At 54.7% G+C, this 19,102-nt stretch overlaps 1 protein-coding gene across 8 annotated transcripts in view; it reads left to right on the top strand.

Annotated features, from left to right (window-relative positions):
* Positions 1-18,176, top strand: part of BAIAP2 (BAR/IMD domain containing adaptor protein 2) — a 48,378-nt gene extending 30,202 nt beyond the window's left edge. Inside the window, exons 7-16 of one of the 8 annotated variants that reach the window (XM_054170466.1) lie at positions 6,712-6,864; positions 8,783-9,010; positions 9,690-9,891; positions 10,345-10,546; positions 10,645-10,713; positions 10,931-11,093; positions 11,329-11,427; positions 12,699-12,733; positions 15,317-15,364; positions 17,762-18,173. In XM_054170466.1, the coding sequence (XP_054026441.1) occupies positions 6,712-6,864; positions 8,783-9,010; positions 9,690-9,891; positions 10,345-10,546; positions 10,645-10,713; positions 10,931-11,093; positions 11,329-11,427; positions 12,699-12,733; positions 15,317-15,344 (1,179 nt within the window). In that variant the 3' untranslated portion in view covers positions 15,345-15,364; positions 17,762-18,173. Of the gene's footprint in view, positions 1-6,711; positions 6,865-8,782; positions 9,011-9,689; positions 9,892-10,344; positions 10,547-10,644; positions 10,714-10,930; positions 11,094-11,328; positions 11,428-12,698; positions 12,734-13,286; positions 14,466-15,316; positions 15,365-17,761 lie in introns of those variants that run through there. The other 7 variants (XM_054170467.1, XM_054170463.1, XM_054170468.1 and 4 more) reach the window with 7 other exon arrangements.
* Positions 18,177-19,102: the final 926 nt, after the last annotated feature.

Below are 19,102 nucleotides of genomic sequence, written 5' to 3'. Positions count from 1 at the left end.
GCCATAGTGGCTGGCTGGCAGCATCCCTCCCACCCTGGCTGAGCTTCAGGCTCCAGCACAAAGTGTGGTTTCCTGAAAATGGCTCCACAAATCTATAAGCAGCTGCTGCAAATGTGCAGAATAAAGTCTTGAGCTTCGGCTCTGGACTGTGTTCAGTGGAAGCATTGATTTGTGGAAAGCTGGTCCCTTGGTCCCCATGCCTGTGCAGGTCAGGGCCATGTCTGAGCGTTCTGATACCAAACTACAAGATATTATAAGAAAGATAGGGCCAGACCTTTTAGCAGGGCCTGTTGTGGCAGGACAAGGAGTGATGGTTTGAAACTAAAAGAGGGAATTTTATTCTCCATTGAAATTGTTTGCAGTGAGGGTGGTGAAATACTGGCCCAGAGAGGTGTGGTAGATGCTCCATCCCTGGAAACATTCCAGGTCAGGTGGACAAGGTTCTGAGCAACCTGCTCTAGTTGGAGATCTCCCTGCTCACTGCAGGGGTGATGGACTGGATGACCTTTAAAGGTACCTTCCAACCCAAAGCATTTTGTCATTCATTTCCTCTGGGCTGCCTCAAACACCTCTTCTGGAAAGCTCATCCCTTGATCCCCATGCCTGTGGGGATCAGGGCCTCACCTGCTGAGCACTTTGGTACCAAAGCTCATGAGCTGAGCCATTGAGCTGAGGTGTCCCTGTAATGAGGGAGAGCATTTTAAGCAGCTGATTGTGAAGCCCCCGCAGAGCTGGCTGCAGGAGGCAGTTGCCTGCTGTTTGCTCTGTACCCTTTATGTAATCTCCCATGTGTGCGTGGATGCTGCCTTAGAGGAGCAGTGAGAGGGATGAGGCTGATGCCCCAGTGAGCAGATGTGTGAGACAGGCAATGTAACATGGGGAGACAGCCCTGCTCAGGGGAGGAAGGGAAGGCTGGCAGCCTCGGCTCAGGGCTGTGGTTCCCTGGGATCTGCTGCTCTGGGAATGATTTCACCTTTGATAACCATCAGCTCGGCAGCGTCCGGAGGAGGCGTCTGGCTGCAGGGTGGTGGAGCGGAGGAGGCTGGTGGGCAGCACAGTGGGTGCCAGCACTGGAAGATCTTCTTGGCTGGAGATGCTGGTGCTTGTGCAGGACAGAGGGAGGTTGTCTTCTCCATGGGAGGGGTACAGAGCTTTGGGGTGGCCGTGTGGCAGGTGCACAGAAGCCATCCAACAGCAGCAGTAGGGGATGCCATGGCTTTCTGGGTGCTTTGTCCTTGCAAAAGGCAGTGCCAAGTTTCAGATCCCATGGTGACACACACAGATGTTTTCTAATGCAGAAGAGAGTTTGGTCTGTTGCTTTGTTTCCCTTATTACAAGAGATGTTGGACCACCTCAGGCTCATTTTCAAGCCCTGATCTCCCTCCTGGCCTTGTTCTGCTGAGAAGAGCTGCTCACATGCTAGGGCTTGAATACAGCGTCACTCTGGCTAAACAAACCAACCTTCTCTTCCATCTGTAACACACTTGGTCAGTGATGAAGGTTGGAGATAGATGGGCGAGGATGGCATCTTCCCTGAGTCACCTCCAGGGTTCACCAGCTTCCACACAAGGAGTAAATTCTGGGAATGAGCAAAAACTGTCCCCTTCCCCAGGAGCCATGAGGACTGAGAATCCCCAGGCTGCTTTATTTTTCCCTTGGTTTGGCTATGTGCTGTGGTAGGGTTTCAGCATTTATTCCTTGAGTCTATTCAACAGCTTAGATGCTCTTCCTCTGCTAATCAGCCTAACTTCATTCTTATTTTATCCCATTACTTTCTAATCATTCTCCCTTGTGGTTCACTAAATAAATCCTCCCTTCTCTTGGTGTTCATTCCTTACAGGTATGATGCCTACTGCATCAATCTGGCACAGCTCTAAGTCCTTTCTTTTCCCCTGTTTGAGGCATCATTCCCTCCTTGGTATGCACTACTCCTGATGCCAGCTAGAAGCATGTGCACCACATGCTCCCCTGTGGTATTGCTGGTTTTCTTGTCTTAGAACTCATCACTGTGCCCACAGTGATCAGGTGGAGGCCCCAGGAAGGCTTTTACCTGTTCTTGAATCTCTCTTGTTCCCGGAACTGGTCCTTTGCTCTGTTACTGGCGCTGGCAAACATATCTTATGCCTGATAAAGGTCTGCAATGATGTTTTCTTCAGTCATGCTCAGTGCAGTAGTGATTAGCATTGCCCTTGGCTCATTTTTTGTAGCGGTTTGCACGCTCTTGACTTGGATAGAACAGTTTGAACTAATTTTTATCCGTGAAGGATGGTTGGTTATTAAAGGCTTGACTGAAGTTCAGTAATGATGTTGCTGTTTCACCTACAATAACTGCACTGACAGTAGCATGCATTTGAAAAGTGCTCAGGTCTTGACATTTCTTGGCTGTTCTTTCATCTTCACACACCTCCAGCTGTCAGCTTTGGAGTGGCACAGGGAAGATGTTAGTGTAAGCAGCAGGGCTTTTGTGTGCCCCGTGCCAGGGCTGTCATTGACTGTTTGAGCTGGGGATTTTGCAGCACCTTGTTTCTTCTTTCATGTTTTCTTGTTCCTCGTTTACTGTCTGACCCTTTGGGGTAACTTGCTGTGGCTTCTGCAGATTACCCAGTTTTAGCTGGACCCTGCATGGCCAAGCTTTGCTCCAGCATCACTCAACTACCAAGCATCAGGCAGCCAGGAGGGGTTGAACGGGGCAGGGGGGATGTCTCTGGCTGAGCCACCACCCCTGGGGCAGCTAGGGATGCAGGGACCAGACTCTCCCTCCCCAGGATCACTGCTTTCCTGGGCCAGGCAGGAGCCCAATCTCTTCTGGCTCCTGGCACTGAGCCGTGGCAGCATCTTAACCCAAGCCCTTGGGCCGGCTGCGCCCAGCGCTGCCGCGTGCTGATATTGCTAATTAGGTCAGCAGCTCCTGGTGAATTGGAAGTGGATGTGTTCAGAGGTGGGGGGGATGGGGGAGTTATTTGAGGCCTCTCCAACCTAGAAACCCAGAAAAGGTTTCTGGAGTTGTTGGGTGGCTCCAGAGTGTGCTCTGGCTCTCAGCATGGCTGTGGCCACCACGAGCACCACCCTGGCCAACTCCCTGCCCCTCTGAGTGCTCCAGTTGCAAATAGTTGTTTGTTGGGGTTTTTTTTTCCCTTCTTTAAACTGAGAATTTTTTTTAGAAGATGCTTAAAAATCTGAATTTGAAGCTGACAGCCTAAATCAAGGTTTGCATTTGAAATGCAGTGCTTGGGCAGTTTGTGCTTGTTGGTATGGTCTTTGGAGAGGATGTTGCTGAGCTGTGGAGCCCAAGCATGCAGAGACCAGCACAGAGGCACCTTCCTATGACCCTTAAGCCAGTTATCAGGTAGTGCCAATCCAGAAAATGCATTTGGCTGGGGTTCAAGATGTGGGGAGTAGAAGCAGGATCCCCCCCCATCCCTGGGCAGAGGAGCTGTGAGCAGCAGCTGTGAGCCTGACGAGCACCTGGCCCACAGGTAAAGCACTGCTCAGCAATCAAAGCCAACACTTCTCCTTGGCATAGAGTAGTGAGATCTTAACATCGTGCTTTGCATGTTCCTTTTCCCTGTGCATCTGTCACATTCACACAGGGTTTGTGTTTAAATTGTCTTCCTGTGCCCTCACTTGAAAGCCCAGTTGTCATTTTGAGCAAATCCTAACCCCAAACTCTCTCTAGCGAGCAAGAAGTGTTGCTGGCCATTTAGTCATGTAAAAACCTGTTAAAAAAAAATATATATATATGAAAAGAAAGAAAGAAATCAAGGCTGTGAATAAATCAATGGCACGTCAGGCATATTTACATAAAGTATATAAAGTGCTGAGAATACTAAATTTAGAGCACAGGCTTCTCTGCTTGCAAACCGACATGTTCCAACAGGCTGCAGCCATGAAGGCGAGCCTGCCTTCAGCAAAATAATTACCACTGTACCTGAGGAAGGAGATGGGAATCAGGGATGTAAAATAAGGCTTGAAGTTGTGTGTTTCAATTGTGATTTAAAAATCTGACCTGGCTCAGGGAAGGAAGAATTTCCCCCTCCTCGTTGTGGTGTGCTGGGGACTGGAGCTGGGTCCTGCCCATGCGCTGTACCTGGAGCATGGCTCTGTCTGACCGGGGGAAACCAGGGTGGTGGTGGGGATGGTCCTGGTGCTACTGAACTAAAAGAGCTGGCAGTGTGGACTCGTTTCACTCCTCATCACCTCGTTCTTGATGGCCCAGCTAGTAAACGAAGCAGGATGAGTTTGGGGTGTGCTCCTGCTATTTTGGGTGCTGTCAGGGCTTTTTCTTTCCAGAAACAGGGCTCATCCCACTGCTTCCCTCAGGAGAGAAGGGAAGGAGACACTTTCAGTAGCTGCCTGTGGTGCAGGGATTGGGGAACAGTGGAGCTTGGTCTGTCCCAGGTGTTGCTACCTGTGGTGTGGTGACAGAGTCTCTGTCCCAAGTGCTGCATCGGAGAGGTTGGGACGCCAGCGTCTGGGAGAGCCAGTGACTCTGCAGGCTGGGACAACCTTTCATCTCATCTGCCCACCACTGCTGCCAGGCTGACGCCCCTGGGCTGTGTCCCTGTGTTGTTCCCGGGGCTAATAATACCCGGGAGGAGGCGGCTGCCCTGAGCCCACTCCGGGGAGCGATGTGTTCCCTGCCAGTGCCGAGCGTCCTCCCACGGCCGCCTGCTCCTGCTCGCCCACACGTGCCTGGGGCTGCTGCTGCCGCCTCTTCCCAGTGCCCTTCTGCCTGCTGATGGCTTTCCCAGTGCCCTCTTCTCTAGCCCAGTCTGGCTCAGCTGTCCCTGCAGCTTCACTTGGAGGTGATACAGATGCCTCCATTATTTCTGCTTCTGTGCCCCGTGGCATCAGCTCGGTTCCCTTCATTTATTTCTGTTCCTAAATGCAGGCATTTGTGCTGGATTTTCTCATCTGAGGGAAAAATAATTCTCCCTGAAATTAGGTAGTTGGTTGCAGACTGGGTTTTCACTGGTTTCTCCTTGACCTCCTTTCCCCCAACTCATGTTGGTGCAAGTGGGGAGATCCAAAACCTGCACAGGGTTTGTTCTTGAGGGAGGATGCTCTGAGCAGGATGGGAACAGTAGGAGTTCCAGCTCTGAAATAAGCCTTCTTTGAAGTCTGGGATGTCACTTAATCTTGCTGCTTTTGTTGAGGTTTGTTCCATTTTATGTCTGCTAATAAATATTGTAGCATGCTAAAAATAACTGTTAAACATGAAGCAAGAAGTAAAGCTGCTTTAGGCCCTGAATTTCCAGTTTTTAATTCCCTTCTCAAGGAAGCTCAGACCTTCTGAAACAGGTTTAGGAGTACCTGGGCTGCATGGTTGGTTGTGGCTTTTCAGCTGCTGTCCCAAGACAGAGCCGGTGGCAAGGAGCTGTCACAGAGCAGAACAGTGATGGGTGAGAGAGATGGTCCTCAAAAGCTTCGTGGCTGCTCTCCCAGTGCAACATCAAGGGTGGGAGCTCCGTGCAATGTAGCTAGGGCCACCTCAAGAGGATCAAGGGACCATGGCTGTGTTGGCAGCGGGGGACATCTCATGTGTTCCGTGTGCTGACTATGTGGCTGAGCAGCAGCCCTGCAGTCCTGGGCATTGCTCTGAAACCCTTCCATGTACCACATCTGGCAGCCTGAGCAGCTGGGTGCCCCCATCCTAGCCCTGTGTGCCATTTCCATGCCCTGTACAGCATTCGCAAAGTTTCTGCCGTGCTGGCAGAAGTCATACAGGTAGGAGCCCGTGCCAGCAGAACAACTTCATGTTGCTGTCTGTGATGTCTCTGCCTGGCATTGAGAAGGGCCCTGGTGTTGGCACAGCCCTGGGGTGAAACATCAAAGGTTGGCCACCCTGGCAGCCCCCTTGATGCTTGTGCCCAGCAGGGAGGTCCTGTGCCAATGTGCCACACTGTCCCCACATCCCCTGCACCACTTATCACACAGCTGTCTGGCAATTGCAAACTGAGAGCTAATAGTTTGGATGTTGCTGATCACAGCATGTTAGGGGTTGAAAGGGACCTCTGCTTAGAGTCCCTGCCAGAGCAGGACCATAGAATATAGTGCAGGTCGTGCAGGAACACATCCAGGCCCCATCCCTGAAGGCATTTCAAAGAGGCAGTGATGTGCTGAGAGACATGGGCTAGCCCCAGACTCGGTAGAGTTAGAGAGTGGTTGGACTTGATGGTTGTGTGTGATGAAGTTCATGTGCTGTCCCACCACAGCCCTTGGCAGCACAGCCCTGCCCATCCTTGTAGGCACCGGTGGGCAGCAAGGAGCAAGTCAGCAACGAGGAGGTGCTGGAGGTGTTCTAGCTTCACAGTGCCTGAGAGGGATGATTGGGGGCTGCGGGGGCTGTTGGCAGGCCTGGGCGGTCGGGGCCGGCTCCCTGGGCCCTGCCAGCGGTGCCCGTTTGGTGAGAGGGAGGCTGCTCGCGGTACAGCTCGTCCTGCCGCCCGCGCTGCTCCCAGCCCACGCGCTGAGTCAGCGCCTTGTGTGGGGGCCTCCAATGAGTGAGGGTGGGGTGGAGGTACTGTGCAGGCTCATGTGTGCCTGTCCTGTGCTGGGGGGGTGGCCCTGAGGGCACCCTGTCTGCCACCCCCTCGCCAGCCCCACAGCTACACTGCTGACCCCTCTCTTAGAGGATGCTGCAGTGTCCCCTTGCATTTGGTGGGCAAAGGGACCGAGGCAGCCACTTCTCTACTCCTTTTTCTGTTCTAGTACATTGAAGCCATCAGCAACAAGCAAGGTGAGCTGGAAAACTACGTCTCTGATGGCTACAAGACAGCTCTCACAGAAGAGAGGAGACGATTCTGCTTCCTGGTAGAGAAACAGTGTGCAGTGGCAAAGAGCGCTATCACCTACCATGCCAAGGTGAGTTGAAGCCACTGGGCTGCGGGTCCCCCTGCCCTGTTGCCAGGTGGATGCATGCTCTTGTCACCAGCTGCTTGCTACAGAGCAGGTGGGCACCCTGGAAGTCACAGCTGGTACAGCCCCTGTGGCTTACAGAGCAGAGCAGGGGGAATTTACCTTGTTAAGGTATGGGAGACCTTCTTGTGGCCTTTCAGTACTTCAAGGGGCCAGTAGGAAAGATGGGGACAGACTTTGTAGCAGGGCCTGTTGCAGTGGGACAAGGAGTGATGGTTTGCAACTAAGAGGCAGGTTGAGACTAGAGAGAAGGAAGGTGGTGAGGCACCGACACAGGTTGCCAAGAGAGGTGGGATTAAACCACAGATGAAGCTGCTGCTCCAAACCCCTTCTTGCCCATTCCCAGGCAGATCTCATCTTCTGTGCCAGGGGCTGGAGCTGCTGCCAGCCAGCCTGGGGAGCGGCATCCCCCAGTGCCGGCCCAGAGCGGAATCCATCAGGATGAGGGTTGGGAATGCCGGAGCTGCTCCTGCAGCCTCCTGCTCTCGTTCTGGTTGTTTCCCACCGCCACCCCCCATCGCTCACAGCACCCATCTGTCACCACCGTGCTTGGCACTGGGGAGCAGGAGAAGGAGCTCAGATTAGTCAATGCTGTGCTGCAGACTGGATCAATGCTGGGCATATGTGAACTCCTCCTGCAGAGCAGGAGGGAAAAAAGACATCCCCCCAGGAATAGGGAATCAGCAGGCACGAGGGTGCTGGCACTCACAACATGGCTGTGGCACAGTGTATCCAAAGACTTGCAGCAGTGCATGGAGGGTGATTTTTGCAGCTCTTCAGGCCACTTGTCCAGGGCATGGTGGGTGTATATGACATGTGGGTGTCTGGCCCTGCACCAGCCTGGCATCCAGCGTGGGCTGTGCCAGCTAAAAACACCCTCCTGGAGGATGCTGGCAGCAGCCGTGGTCTGGGTGTCGAGGTGGCTGGTAGTGGGGAAATGTTTTAGGACTTTGAAATTGGCTTTAGAGGGAGTTTTAATGCATGGGAACTGAGATGTCTCCAGGTGAGACTGGTTGCAAAGCTGTGCACAGGTGTTGGCTCACCCTCTGCTGTGGGGCGAGCCTCGGGTGAGCTAGCTACTGGGCAAGCTAGCCAGCAGGCTCACCAGTGCTGCTTTTTTGCAGCTCCTCATGCCATGCTTCCCAAGGAAATGTTTAGGCAGGTGGCTGGGGTCTGCATAGTGCTTGACTGGGAAACAACATCAGGTGTTTTGGAACATCTGCCTCAGTGTCACATGGTGGAATACTCATTCTTGGCTGTGTCAGCTGAATAAGGGCAAGTTCAGCTCTGTCTCTTACTCCCCCTCCCCATGCTCAGAGCACAGCTGTGGGTGGCTGCTGGTGTCCTGCCCGTGGGCTGGGAATAGCAGGGTCTAGTTGCAGGGTGGTAGGGCCAGAGCTATCAGGGCTGAGCAGCTCTAAGCATAAAGCTCATCCCTGAGGACCTGGGCAACAGCACGGAGTGTGACTGCGCAGCATGTCCTGTGGCCAAGCCTTTGGTCAGATTTGCTTTTCTCTGCTTGGTTCTCACTGAGACTGGTTCTCTGCCCAGCTTCCTTCAACCTCTTTGCTACTGAAGCTGCCCCACACAGGATACCTCAGAATAATCTGGAAGATTAATGACCTCTTCCTTCTCTCCCTTCCACTTTTCATGACACCTTTCTGGCTCAGCTACTTGTCAGAGCCTGGAAGTAGCAAGCTCCTGTGTTTTATCTCACCTGTGCCAGGCACAGAGGAGCCAATCAATCTTGTGGCCAGGATCAGGCCAGCTTTGAGTCCACACAGCACTGCCCAGGGAGGAGTTCAGAGCTGAAGGGGTCTTCCCACATTCCTTTGTCCTCATGCCTTATTTTCCTCTGTTGCAGGGAAAGGAAATGCTGACGCAGAAGCTGCCACTGTGGCAGCAGTCTTGCTCGGATCCCAACAAGATCCCGGACCGCGCTATACAGCTGATGCAGCAGATGGCTGCCAGCAGCAATGGCACCATCATGCCTAGCCCTCTGTCTACATCCAAATCCAACCTCATCATCTCTGACCCCATCCCTGGTGCCAAACCTCTCCCTGTCCCCCCGGAGCTTGCACCTTTTGTAGGAGTAAGTATCTGTGTGGTGGAAGTTGTCCTCCCCTTCCGAGCAAAGCTGGAGGGACGAGCCCGGGCCAGTGTCACCGTTGTCCTCAGCAAGTTGCCTTTTCTTGGACTGTCATTGATGTGAAGGGATGGGCAGCTCTGTGCATGCACCGCCCTGGCATGTGGGAAGGAGCCTGGTATGGGGATGGGCAGCCTGTCCCATCCTGCCTGGGTTGCTGTGATCTGGAGGGGCAGGGGCTGTAGGGGCTCCCTGAGAAGTTTTTGGGGAACCCTTGAGCTGGACTCATCTAACCAGGCTGATCCCAGTCAGGCTCATCCCGGAGCTGTGGGTCTGAACTGAGGTACCCCAATAACCATAGCAGAAGGTGTTTGGAGTGACCCCTGGGATGAAAGGCCCTTCAGAAAAAGGTCTCCCCCATGACACGAGGGCACAAGCTGAGCAGTAGAGCTCAGGGGGTGTTTCTTGAGTGAGAGGCAGCTTGGAGCAGTAGAAAAACCATAGGGGTGATGCCAGTGCTCGCTGCAGCTCACTTTGTCTCTGGTGGGGAACTAAATCCAACAGGCTGAAGCTCTGGTGTGCTGTGAACCCCCTTCCCCGGAGCTGTGTCCTGCTGCAGGAGCTGCACTGGGGTGCCCTAATGAAGACATTCTCCATCTTCCCCCCTCCTCTCCTCTCTCCCTAGCGCATGTCGGCACAGGAGGCCATGCCAGTGATGAATGGAGTCTCAGGCCCAGACAGTGACGGGTACAACCACTGGTCTGAGATGAAGCCAGCACAGCCCAAATCTTTATCTCCTCCCCAGCCTCAGAAGCAGCTGAGTGACTCTTACTCCAACACACTCCCAGTGCGCAAAAACGTGCAGCCGAAAAACAGCTACGCATCAGGTGAGGCTCCGTCCTTCACTCTGCAGGCTGCTGGGCTGCCATGATGCCAGCTGTGCCATGATGCCAGCTGTGCTGAACAGTGTCATTGAGATGCTGATGGGGCAGTGATAAACAGCATCTCTCTGGTGTTCAGTGCTGCTCATGCCTCTGGATCTGAGGTTGGGAAATGAGTGGAGCTAGGCTCTGCTGTGAGGTTTTGGCTGGGTGGCTCACAAACAGCATTGCCAGGAGGAAAATCTTGAGGAAGCTCATTGCTTTCTTTGCAGCGGTTGGTGGGTGATGCCAGGAGCAGTGGCCTGACTAGAGGCGATGGGTTTGTAGGCACCTTGGGTAAAATAAGGAAGGTTAGGGATGTGTTCTGGCAGATATGTCGTGCCTCTGGTCATGCCAGACTGTCAAGGACTTGGATGCATCAAGGACTTGGGGCACTTGTTGGTCTCTGTCTCCCACTAGCTGAAAACAAGACGCTGCCACGCTCCAGCTCCATGGCTGCAGGGCTCGAGAGGAACGGCAGGACGAGGGTGCAGGCCATTTTCTCTCATGCTGCTGGAGATAACAGCACCCTCCTGAGCTTCAAGGAAGGTGACCTTATCACACTGCTGGTACCAGAAGCCAGGGATGGCTGGCACTATGGAGAGAGTGAGAAAACAAAAATGTGAGTCTTGTGGCCGTGCTGGTGAAGCAGTGCAGCCTCCCCTGCGTCCTCCGTGGATAACCATGGGTTTGGCTTCATCTCTTGCCTTTGTCTTTCAGGAGGGGCTGGTTTCCTTTCTCCTACACCCGAGTCCTCGACAGTGATGGTAGCGAGAGGGTCCACACAGGGTAGGAACTTCAAATGGGTGCCATGCTGGGTGGGTCCCTGTGCCCCTCCCAGGGTTAGCTCATGGCCGTGGGATGGGAATATTCTGCTTCCCCCAGACACCATGCGCATCGTTAGGAACAACCTGGGGTCCCCTGCCATGGGTGGATTGGCAGCCTGGGGGTCTCAAGCTAGAATGGGCTGGTGCTAATGGCACTGCTTTGGATCTTCCCTGCCCAGCCTGCAGCAAGGGAAGAGCAGCAGCACTGGCAACTTACTGGACAAAGATGACATCTCCATCCCACCACCTGACTATGGCATGGGTTCCCAAGCTTTCCCAGCACAAGGTGTCAACACCTTCAAGCAGAGGCCATACAGTGTGGCCGTGCCTGCCTTCTCCCAGGTGAGCCTACAAGAGTTTCTTTCACTTCAGGGGGGATTTATAAATGGGAGATGCTTGAGCAAAGTCCTGGGCATTAATCCCTGCTGGAGCCTGGCACAGTGACATGGGCAGCATCTGTCCCACCTGTGGTTTTACAGCAGAAGGATGGAATGTGTTGAAAGCATCTTCTTGGTGTGGTGTAGAGCACCTGCAGGGGAAGGAGGGCTGCTCTCCAACCTGTGTTCGTTATTTGTAGGACTACCTAATGCCCTATGGTTGTGCAATTAAAGACTATTCCAGTGGCCTCTGCCAACCTCCCTCCGCTCACTACAAGCCTTACACTAGGTCAACAGCTGTAAGTCCAAACCCAAGCAATGTTTCCTTTGGGATTTATGGGCAGGTTTTGCCTGGTGACCCACGTGCCTTGCCCAGGGTCTCATCTCCTACTGAGCATCTCTCTTGGGGCAGGACGACAGGAATGTTAGGGAGGCAGAGAGGACATCAGTGGAGGATGGGAAGGACAGGCCAGTTTGGCTCACCTGGGCAAGGTACAGGGAGCAAATGGCACAAAACAGCACCGCAAACCCCCGAAGGACAACACTTGCTGATTCCATGGGAGCCTCCCACCAGAAACAGGCTGTTCACAGGCAGCTGGAAGCATTTTCTCTGGCACATGCCAATTCAAGCAGGGGATGGTCCAGTGAGGGGACACTGGGGTGAGTCTGTAGGGCTATGGCAGACCCTTAGCAGGGTTCCAAAATTAGTTCAGGGCTTCTTGATTAATATATTAGGAAGGTTGCATGTGTGGATGAGATCAGCTTAACCCAAGAGCCATTGGCATGGTGAGGCTTCCCCACCAGAACAACTGGTGGGATGAGCCATGTTGGCATCCCTGGATCACAGGTGTGGGGAGGGGATAAGGAGGGGGAGAGGTGGCCATGCAGCCTTCAGCCTTTTGGCAGGTGACTGAGTGTTCCTGGGATGGTGGGAACATGCCTGTGATCCCTAGTGGATCACCAGCTCAGGGACTAACGTTCCTGCTCCTTTCTGGAGCAGTCCCATGGAAAGCATAGCTGCTCCATGGCCATATCCCAGGGCAGACCTGAGGAGCAATGTCCTCAAGAGACATCCTCTAAGCTTGGTCTCCATGTGCTCCTCAGACCAGTGCAGTCCTTCCACACTGCGAAGGCTATTCAGTACTGGCTGAAGGTGAAAATGATCCAAACTCCTGTGGATTTCTGGTGGGAGTGAATACAAACACCTCTCTCCACAGAACATTTCACCAATGTCTCCCAGACTTGTTCAATCTCTTTTTGAGTGTCTTGCATCTGGAAAGTAGCTGGAGCTCCACCACAGTGGGGCTGGACAGAGCAGACCAGGGCTCTCCCAGCAGTTACTTTCCCTTGCCTTGCCAGATAAAGTTCTGCTCCAAAGAGTGGTGCAAATCTCATGTCTAAATCCCATTCAAATCATCTCCATAACTCCCTTTCCTCTCCAAATGCATTGGCTCTTGGCCTTGGCATCCCTGGGTCCCAATGCACTTTGGTCTGTTCATGTGACCCTCCAGTGGCACCTGGAGCCTATGGCACTCACCCCTCACCATGCTTCCTCCCTTCCTCTCCACAGGGTCTTGATGATTACGGGACAAGGTCAGTCAGCAGGTAAGGCTTCACCTTCCTGTTGTGTTCCTGAAAGTGAGCTGTTGATGTTGACTCTGGGAGAAGCCATGGGGTCCCCTGAGTGGGCTCCCCAGGGGACAGGCAGTGGCTGGGATGGGGCTGTGTGGTGGAGGACACAGCGCAGGTTCTGGTGAGCATGGAGTGACCCAGCACCTCCTGAGGAGGGCAGCTCCTGGGACCACCCTGACCTCACACCCTGTGTGCTACTTCAGAGAGAGTTGTCTCTCTCCAGCATTCCCCCTGGGGCTTGCACCCAGGCAATGAGGCCACAGAGTGTGCACCCTTGAGATCTTTACCCGGTGTATTCTCCCACCTGGCAGCTCCATCTCCATCCCCTCTGCTTTGGAGCTGCCTCATCTCACTCTCAGGGCTAAACCTCAGACCCACAGACACAAGCTGTGAGCCAATCAGTGATGGGCAGGGGTTGAGCTGGTGGTGCCATGCCGGGGAGCTGGGCTCCTGGGCATGGAGCTGCGTCGCGGTGCGTGCCGGCAGTCCTGGCCCCTCTGGCAGTCTCCTCTGCTTTGTTCTGCAGCGGCAGTGGCAGTTTGGTATCAACGGTGTGAGGACACCTTGGCTAGCGGCGGCCCCTTGCTGCTTGGAAGAGCTTTCTGCTTCTTTCCTCCCTTTTTTCTATTTTCTTTTTTCTTTTCTTTTCCTTCCCCTTTCTCCTCCATTTCCTCTTTCTCGACTTCTTTGGGATTTTTAAACTCTTGTGATCTTCAAGGAAAACCACTGGTGCTTCTCCACCCCTCCCCGGTGTTCACAGTGCCCTTGTTTCTGAAGCCTTTTCAGAGCAGAAACTGCCACTCGGTCTGTGCTCACTTTGAAGCAGCCTGGATGCAGTTGACACTGTAGTGGGACCCTGGTTTTGTACTCCTGTGTGAACATTAGCGATGCACTACCCATCCCTCCTCTTGGGGCCTCGCACGAGCCTGGACAAAAACCTCCCAGACCGGAACACAATATGCATGGCCTCTGGTGTCCGTACTGTTACTGAGCATCCGGGGTGCCCGTGCCCGCGATGCCATTGCCACGGGAGGCTGCAGCCCCTGGCCTGCCCCTCAGCCTGATCCGCTTCCATCCCACCACCCACTGCGGTGGCTCTGGGAGAAGTGGATGGCGGTGAGCTCCCTCCCCGGGGAAAGGGCTGCTTCTTGGCTGGGTTCCCTCGCTGGCCGTGGGGTGCAGCTGGGCAGCCCCCCCGGGAGGGTTACTCCTGGTTGTTTTATAAATATCTCTCTATATATATTTTATTTTTTTTGTAGCAAGGTATTGTTACCTCATGTTAGCGCTGAGGGCTGGTGCGGAGCCATCTGAGGATGTGCCTCGCATCCCTAAAATGGGGTTTGAGTGAGGCAGCCCCTGAGCTGCGTCAGGGGGGCTTGGCAGCACCCAGGGATCTCTTACCCTGGCACTGCGGGGTTCTGCTCCCCTAGCCACACCTGGCTGCAGCCCCTCAGTGCCTGTGACTGTCTCCACTGCAAAGCTGTTCACGCTTTCTTTTTCTGATGTGATTTTTAAGACCTCTCTCTCACGTTGCCTGTTCACTGGGACAGTGCTGGCAATGCAGACACACCCACGGATGAGTTTGTTTTATACACTCGCCTACGGGCCCCTTGTAACCAGACCCTCCTGCATCCATGTCTGAATTTTGCTAACAATTTTTAACCCAGGATATTTCATGCTGAATGGTTGAATGTTAGAGGGGAAAGGGGGGGGGGGAGGTGGGGGGGAAGGACAGAAAACCCCAGCCTAGCAAAGCCTGTATGGAGATTGTAAAGTGCTGAAAAAAAAACTTTTTCTTTTTCTTATATATTTTTTTTTTTTAAAGCCAGAGAGAAATGTGCCCTGTATTGAGTTATTGTTTGAATAAAAGTTTTATTTATTGCATTGAGCTGGGCCTCGGTGTCTTTTTCGGCTGCCATGCCTGCGTGCTGCCCATCCCTGCCTGCATCGCCCATTGCCATGCCGGTTTTGTTTTTGGTTTTTTTTAATTTGTTTTTCCATTCTCCATCCCCTTGGCATCACGTGGCTGTGGGGGGACCCCCTGCTCCCCTCCCCCCCCCGGGCTTTAAACAGCTTTGCTGAGCGGGAGCAGCTAAAGGTGTTTAAGGGGCAGATCCGTCCGCGTCCTGAGGGGATGCTGCCTCTCGCTGCATGCCCAGGCTGCGGCTGCGCTTTCCCAGCACGGCGGCGGTGGGAAAGCAGCGATGGCTGGGCTGGGGTGGGGGGAAGGAAGCCACCCCCCCTCCCTTCCGTAGCCCCCGCCGTGTCTGGCCTGTGCTGCGCAGGTGGCTGCTGGCTGGCCGTGCCCTTCCTTCCCCTCCTCGCAGGGAGCCGTCGGGCAGCACCAGCAACTCGATAAACACAACTCTTCCTCCTTTTCCTACTTTTTCCTGCTGTTTCCTCTGCCCCGAGGCTCTGTGTGCAGGGCGTCTTGCGCCGGGGCGGCCGCCGGCTCCTAGCCTGGTTCCTCACCTTAACCAACACCTTCTGTTCCCAGCAAGGGGCCGGAGCGTGTCCCAGTGTCCTCCTCCAACCTGCCTTCTCTTTCCCTTGCAGCCCCGATGTTGAAGTGGCCAGGTTTTGAGCTGCCCCTGCCCGTAGTTAGTAAGTTGATGGTCTCGGGGGGGCCGAGCCCTGGGTGTGCTGGTGCTGGGCAGCGGGTGCCAGCTGCGGGGCTGTGCGGGAACAGTGCCACCGCTCTGCTTCACCACCCCCTGCACCCAGCCGAGTGTGTCCCCTCCCTCGGTCGTTGCTTGTCCCTGTGCTGGTGGCGGGAGCTGCCAGGCTGAACGCGCTGCAGCTGCACGGCTCCTTGCTCCGCCGCCACCATGCTGGGCAGCTCTCTGGGGCCACGCTTTCTGCAGGCGCTGAGCTGCTGCTCCTGCTGCTTCTCTGCTCCCCATAACCAACCTCTTTGGTTGTAGGTCTCCAGCGTCTGCTGTCCCATCAGTGCCTAGTCCTCAGCCCTCTCCTGGGGGACAGGGCTGATCCACACTAATGTCAAGTTTTTTGAGCAGCTTCTTTTGCTTGTAGACACATCTCGGGAGCCTCCTGGTGCTGGCCGTGGCCCCAGGGCAGGGGTGGAGGAGTTTCCCCAGAAGCCAAGAACCCCCTCGCTGGCATTGCAGAGCCCCGGAGAGACCCTTCCCTGTTTTTCTTTGCTCCGTGAGCTGGTTTTCCCTGTGGCTGCTGGAGCTCTGCAGCCTCCTGCCCCAGTGGCTCTTCTCTGCCAGAACAAAAATAGTTAAATAATAACCCCCCCAGTGACTCATCAAAGCAACCTTTCCTCTCCCTCCAGTCCTGAGAATCTCTTTTGGCATCCGGGGAAGGGGGGGGGGGGGGGGGGGGGGGGGGGGGGGGAGTGATCTAAGAATCTGCATTAATTAGGTGGGAAATTAATTACCCTGGTTTTAAGCAAAAGGCATTTATATTTTTGAGGAAAGCAAAAGCACACTTTGAGAGGTAAGGGATTGCAGGGCGGAGGGGCTGAGGGTGGTAGTGTGTGTCCTTCCCAGGGGGCTGGGGGAACCTAGTTTCTTCCTGCTGTCCTGTGGGAGATGCTTGGGGATGTTCCCCAAGCTGCTGGGGTCCATGTGGGGAGGTAGCCACTAACCATGGCTGTTCCTAACATGGCTTAACCCCAGGGTCATTTTTGTATTGCTGACCCTTTATCATCCCCAGACAGAGATGTGGGTAGGGCTCTGCCACATGACAGCGACCTGCTGGTACCCTGGCCCAGGGGACCCAGTGTGTGGGTCTGTGGCAGTGATAGGGGCTGAGCAGGCCTTGTTGTTGCGGGCACAGAGCCACTGTCCTGTTGGGGACAGGAGAGGGATTGTGCAGCTCCCTAGGGAGGGCTGGGGATGCTGCAGGGGTGCTCTGTATTTCCCTTGATCACTTTGCCTGGTGCAGGCTTGAAGCCGACGGCTCCAGGCTGCCCACGGTGATTTGCACCCGCAAGCAGCTGATGGGTACCCCCATGGCAACCTGAATTCCCCCTGGGACTTACCTCCTGCCAGGATGGGACAGAGTGGACCTCTTCAGGTCAGCTCAGGGTGCTTCCCCTGTCACAGGACCCAGTGCAGCAGCCTCTGTCCTAGCCGCAGGACCTGAGTGTACCAGGGCTGAACATTTTCAGACAGTGTGCCACAGTGGGCTGGCCACACACTGTGCTGCTAAAGCTGGTGAGTGCTGGTGGCAGGGGGACAGCACTGGGGACACCCCAGGTAGGTAAAAGCCCAGATCAACCCAGCTGCTTACTAGGCTGGTCTGCTGGGAGCTGGGCTGTGGATGTAGTTTGGGTACTTAGCTGCTTCTAAGGCTTCTACAAACACCCTGCACAGAGCTGCCAGCTGTGCTCTTGGCCAGGGGTCTCCACATGTCCTACGGCAAACTGGGCACAGGGAGCCGAAACCCCCTGCTCCCCCATAGTGTAACAATGCACGATTTTGGGGTGCCCCACCCCCCACTGCTGCCTATGGCAGTGTAGTGTAGTGCAAAGCCAGGTCATCTCAAGGTGCTCCCCTGTGTGGGAATGGCTCAAGCCCAGCCTGGAAGGGGACTGGAGCCGCTTCTCCAGCCACAATGCCCCTTTGCAGCCCCAGCTTTAGCCCTGCTGGAAAGCAGGGTGAGAGAACACATCCTGTCTGCAGCAGCCCTTGCCAGCTTATCTCCCACATCTACCATGGCTTTAGCAGAGAGAAGTAGGGGGCAACTCAGCCCAATGGCTCCACAGGGCCAAGCAGTTCAAGCTTAACACCTTCCCAAACACCTGGGCAGGTAGAGGGGATGGGGCTGGTCACTCCAGGCTTGCCACCAGCCCCACTCAGGCTCAAGGGGTACCCAGTGCAGCATCTACATCAAGCAGAACCTCCTTGACTCTACTGCAAAAGCTTTTTGGGGGTCTTACTGGGTTGCCACTCGCTCTGCTGGTGCCCTGTCCTCGCAGGCCCCGCTGCCACCATCCCTCCTGCTAAATTCTGCCTTCCTCTTTCTCTGCAGAAACCCCTTTGCCAACGTCCAGCTGAAGCCAACGGTGACGAACGACCGCTCAGCACCGTTCATCAGCTGATCCGGGAGCGCTGGTGCCCACCCTGCCACGCGGCACTCGCCGCCACCTCCTCCTCTTTGCCACTGCACGTCCAGCTTCCCCAGGACTTCGCTGTTAGGCAGAGTTTATTTAATCCTGCTGCTTTGAAAGCCAAAGGCTAAACCTAGTGCCCTAGTTCTCCTCTAGACCCAGCTCATTCCTCTTGGTGGCCAAGGGTTAAACTGCTGCCTGTAGCCTGTCCTTTGCCTGTGCAGAACCATGATGGCAGCATGTCCCAGAGCCAGTTTGGCTTTTAGGCATAGCAGAAGCTCACCATAGTTAGAAGAACAACCGCAGCTGGAAAACAGCTCTCCCGAGAGGAGCTGTGCTTCAGCCTTGCAGCAATAGCAGAGGGGAAATGCTTCCCTTTCTCTCTTTTGCCCAGCCATCAGGGACTCTTGGGAGAGGCAGGAGAGCCAGGATTCCCTGTGCAAGCCAAAGGGGTGGTAGGAACTGGAGGCAGCTCCCACTCCACCTGCCCCAGACTGGGAGACACTGGGATGCTGCCCATGGGATTCTGCCAGTGGGATGCTGGGATGGGGCAGGCTCCACTCCCAGAGCTCCTGCAGCTCCAGGTCTCTGTACAGTGGGGTGTGACGGTACTGCTGTAAAATATAAGCTAAGAAACCCAGTTTTGGAGGCGAGGGCTCTGTTTAAGCATGCCTTGCGGTGCCCAGGGCCACAGGGTGCCCACCAGCGGCACCCTGCTCCTCTCAGACAGGCTGTCGCAGTCCAGACCTCTTGCTTGGCTGTTTGCTCTTCCTCTATTACTAGGGCTGCATGAGAGAGAGATAGGTAGAGATAAATTTACAGATCCATGCACACTTGCTAAGCTTATCACTGGGGTGTGTGCCCACCAGCAAGCCAGCTCCTGGCCAGTCCCACAGCTCCTGGCTGCTGCTTGCCCCGAGCTGTGCCAGCATCAGGGTCACATCCCAACTACAGGAACAGGGAAAAGGTTTTCCAGGCAGGAGCTGCAGCTGTGTGCCAGGCAGTGCCCTCAGAGGTTTTGCCTTTTCCGTTGTGTTTGTCATTTTGCACTTTTTAACCACCAGTGCACCAGGGCCTGTTTGGCACTGGCTGAGACCCAGGCATGTGGGTCGCTCCCGGCGGTCGTTCCTGTGGGTTTCCATGTGGACAGAGCTCTTTCCCAGTCATGGAGTGATGGCTCATCATTGCTGTGTCCCCTTTGATGGGTTTTGCAGCTTCACCACAGGAAAGCAGCTTCTCCTGCAACCACCTGGGCTCCGGTC

This window comes from Dryobates pubescens, chromosome 20 (assembly GCF_014839835.1).
Source record: "Dryobates pubescens isolate bDryPub1 chromosome 20, bDryPub1.pri, whole genome shotgun sequence".
Taxonomy (NCBI): Eukaryota; Metazoa; Chordata; class Aves; order Piciformes; family Picidae; genus Dryobates; species Dryobates pubescens.
Note: the sequence above shows the minus strand (reverse complement) of the source record. Positions and strands in the feature narration are given on the sequence as shown.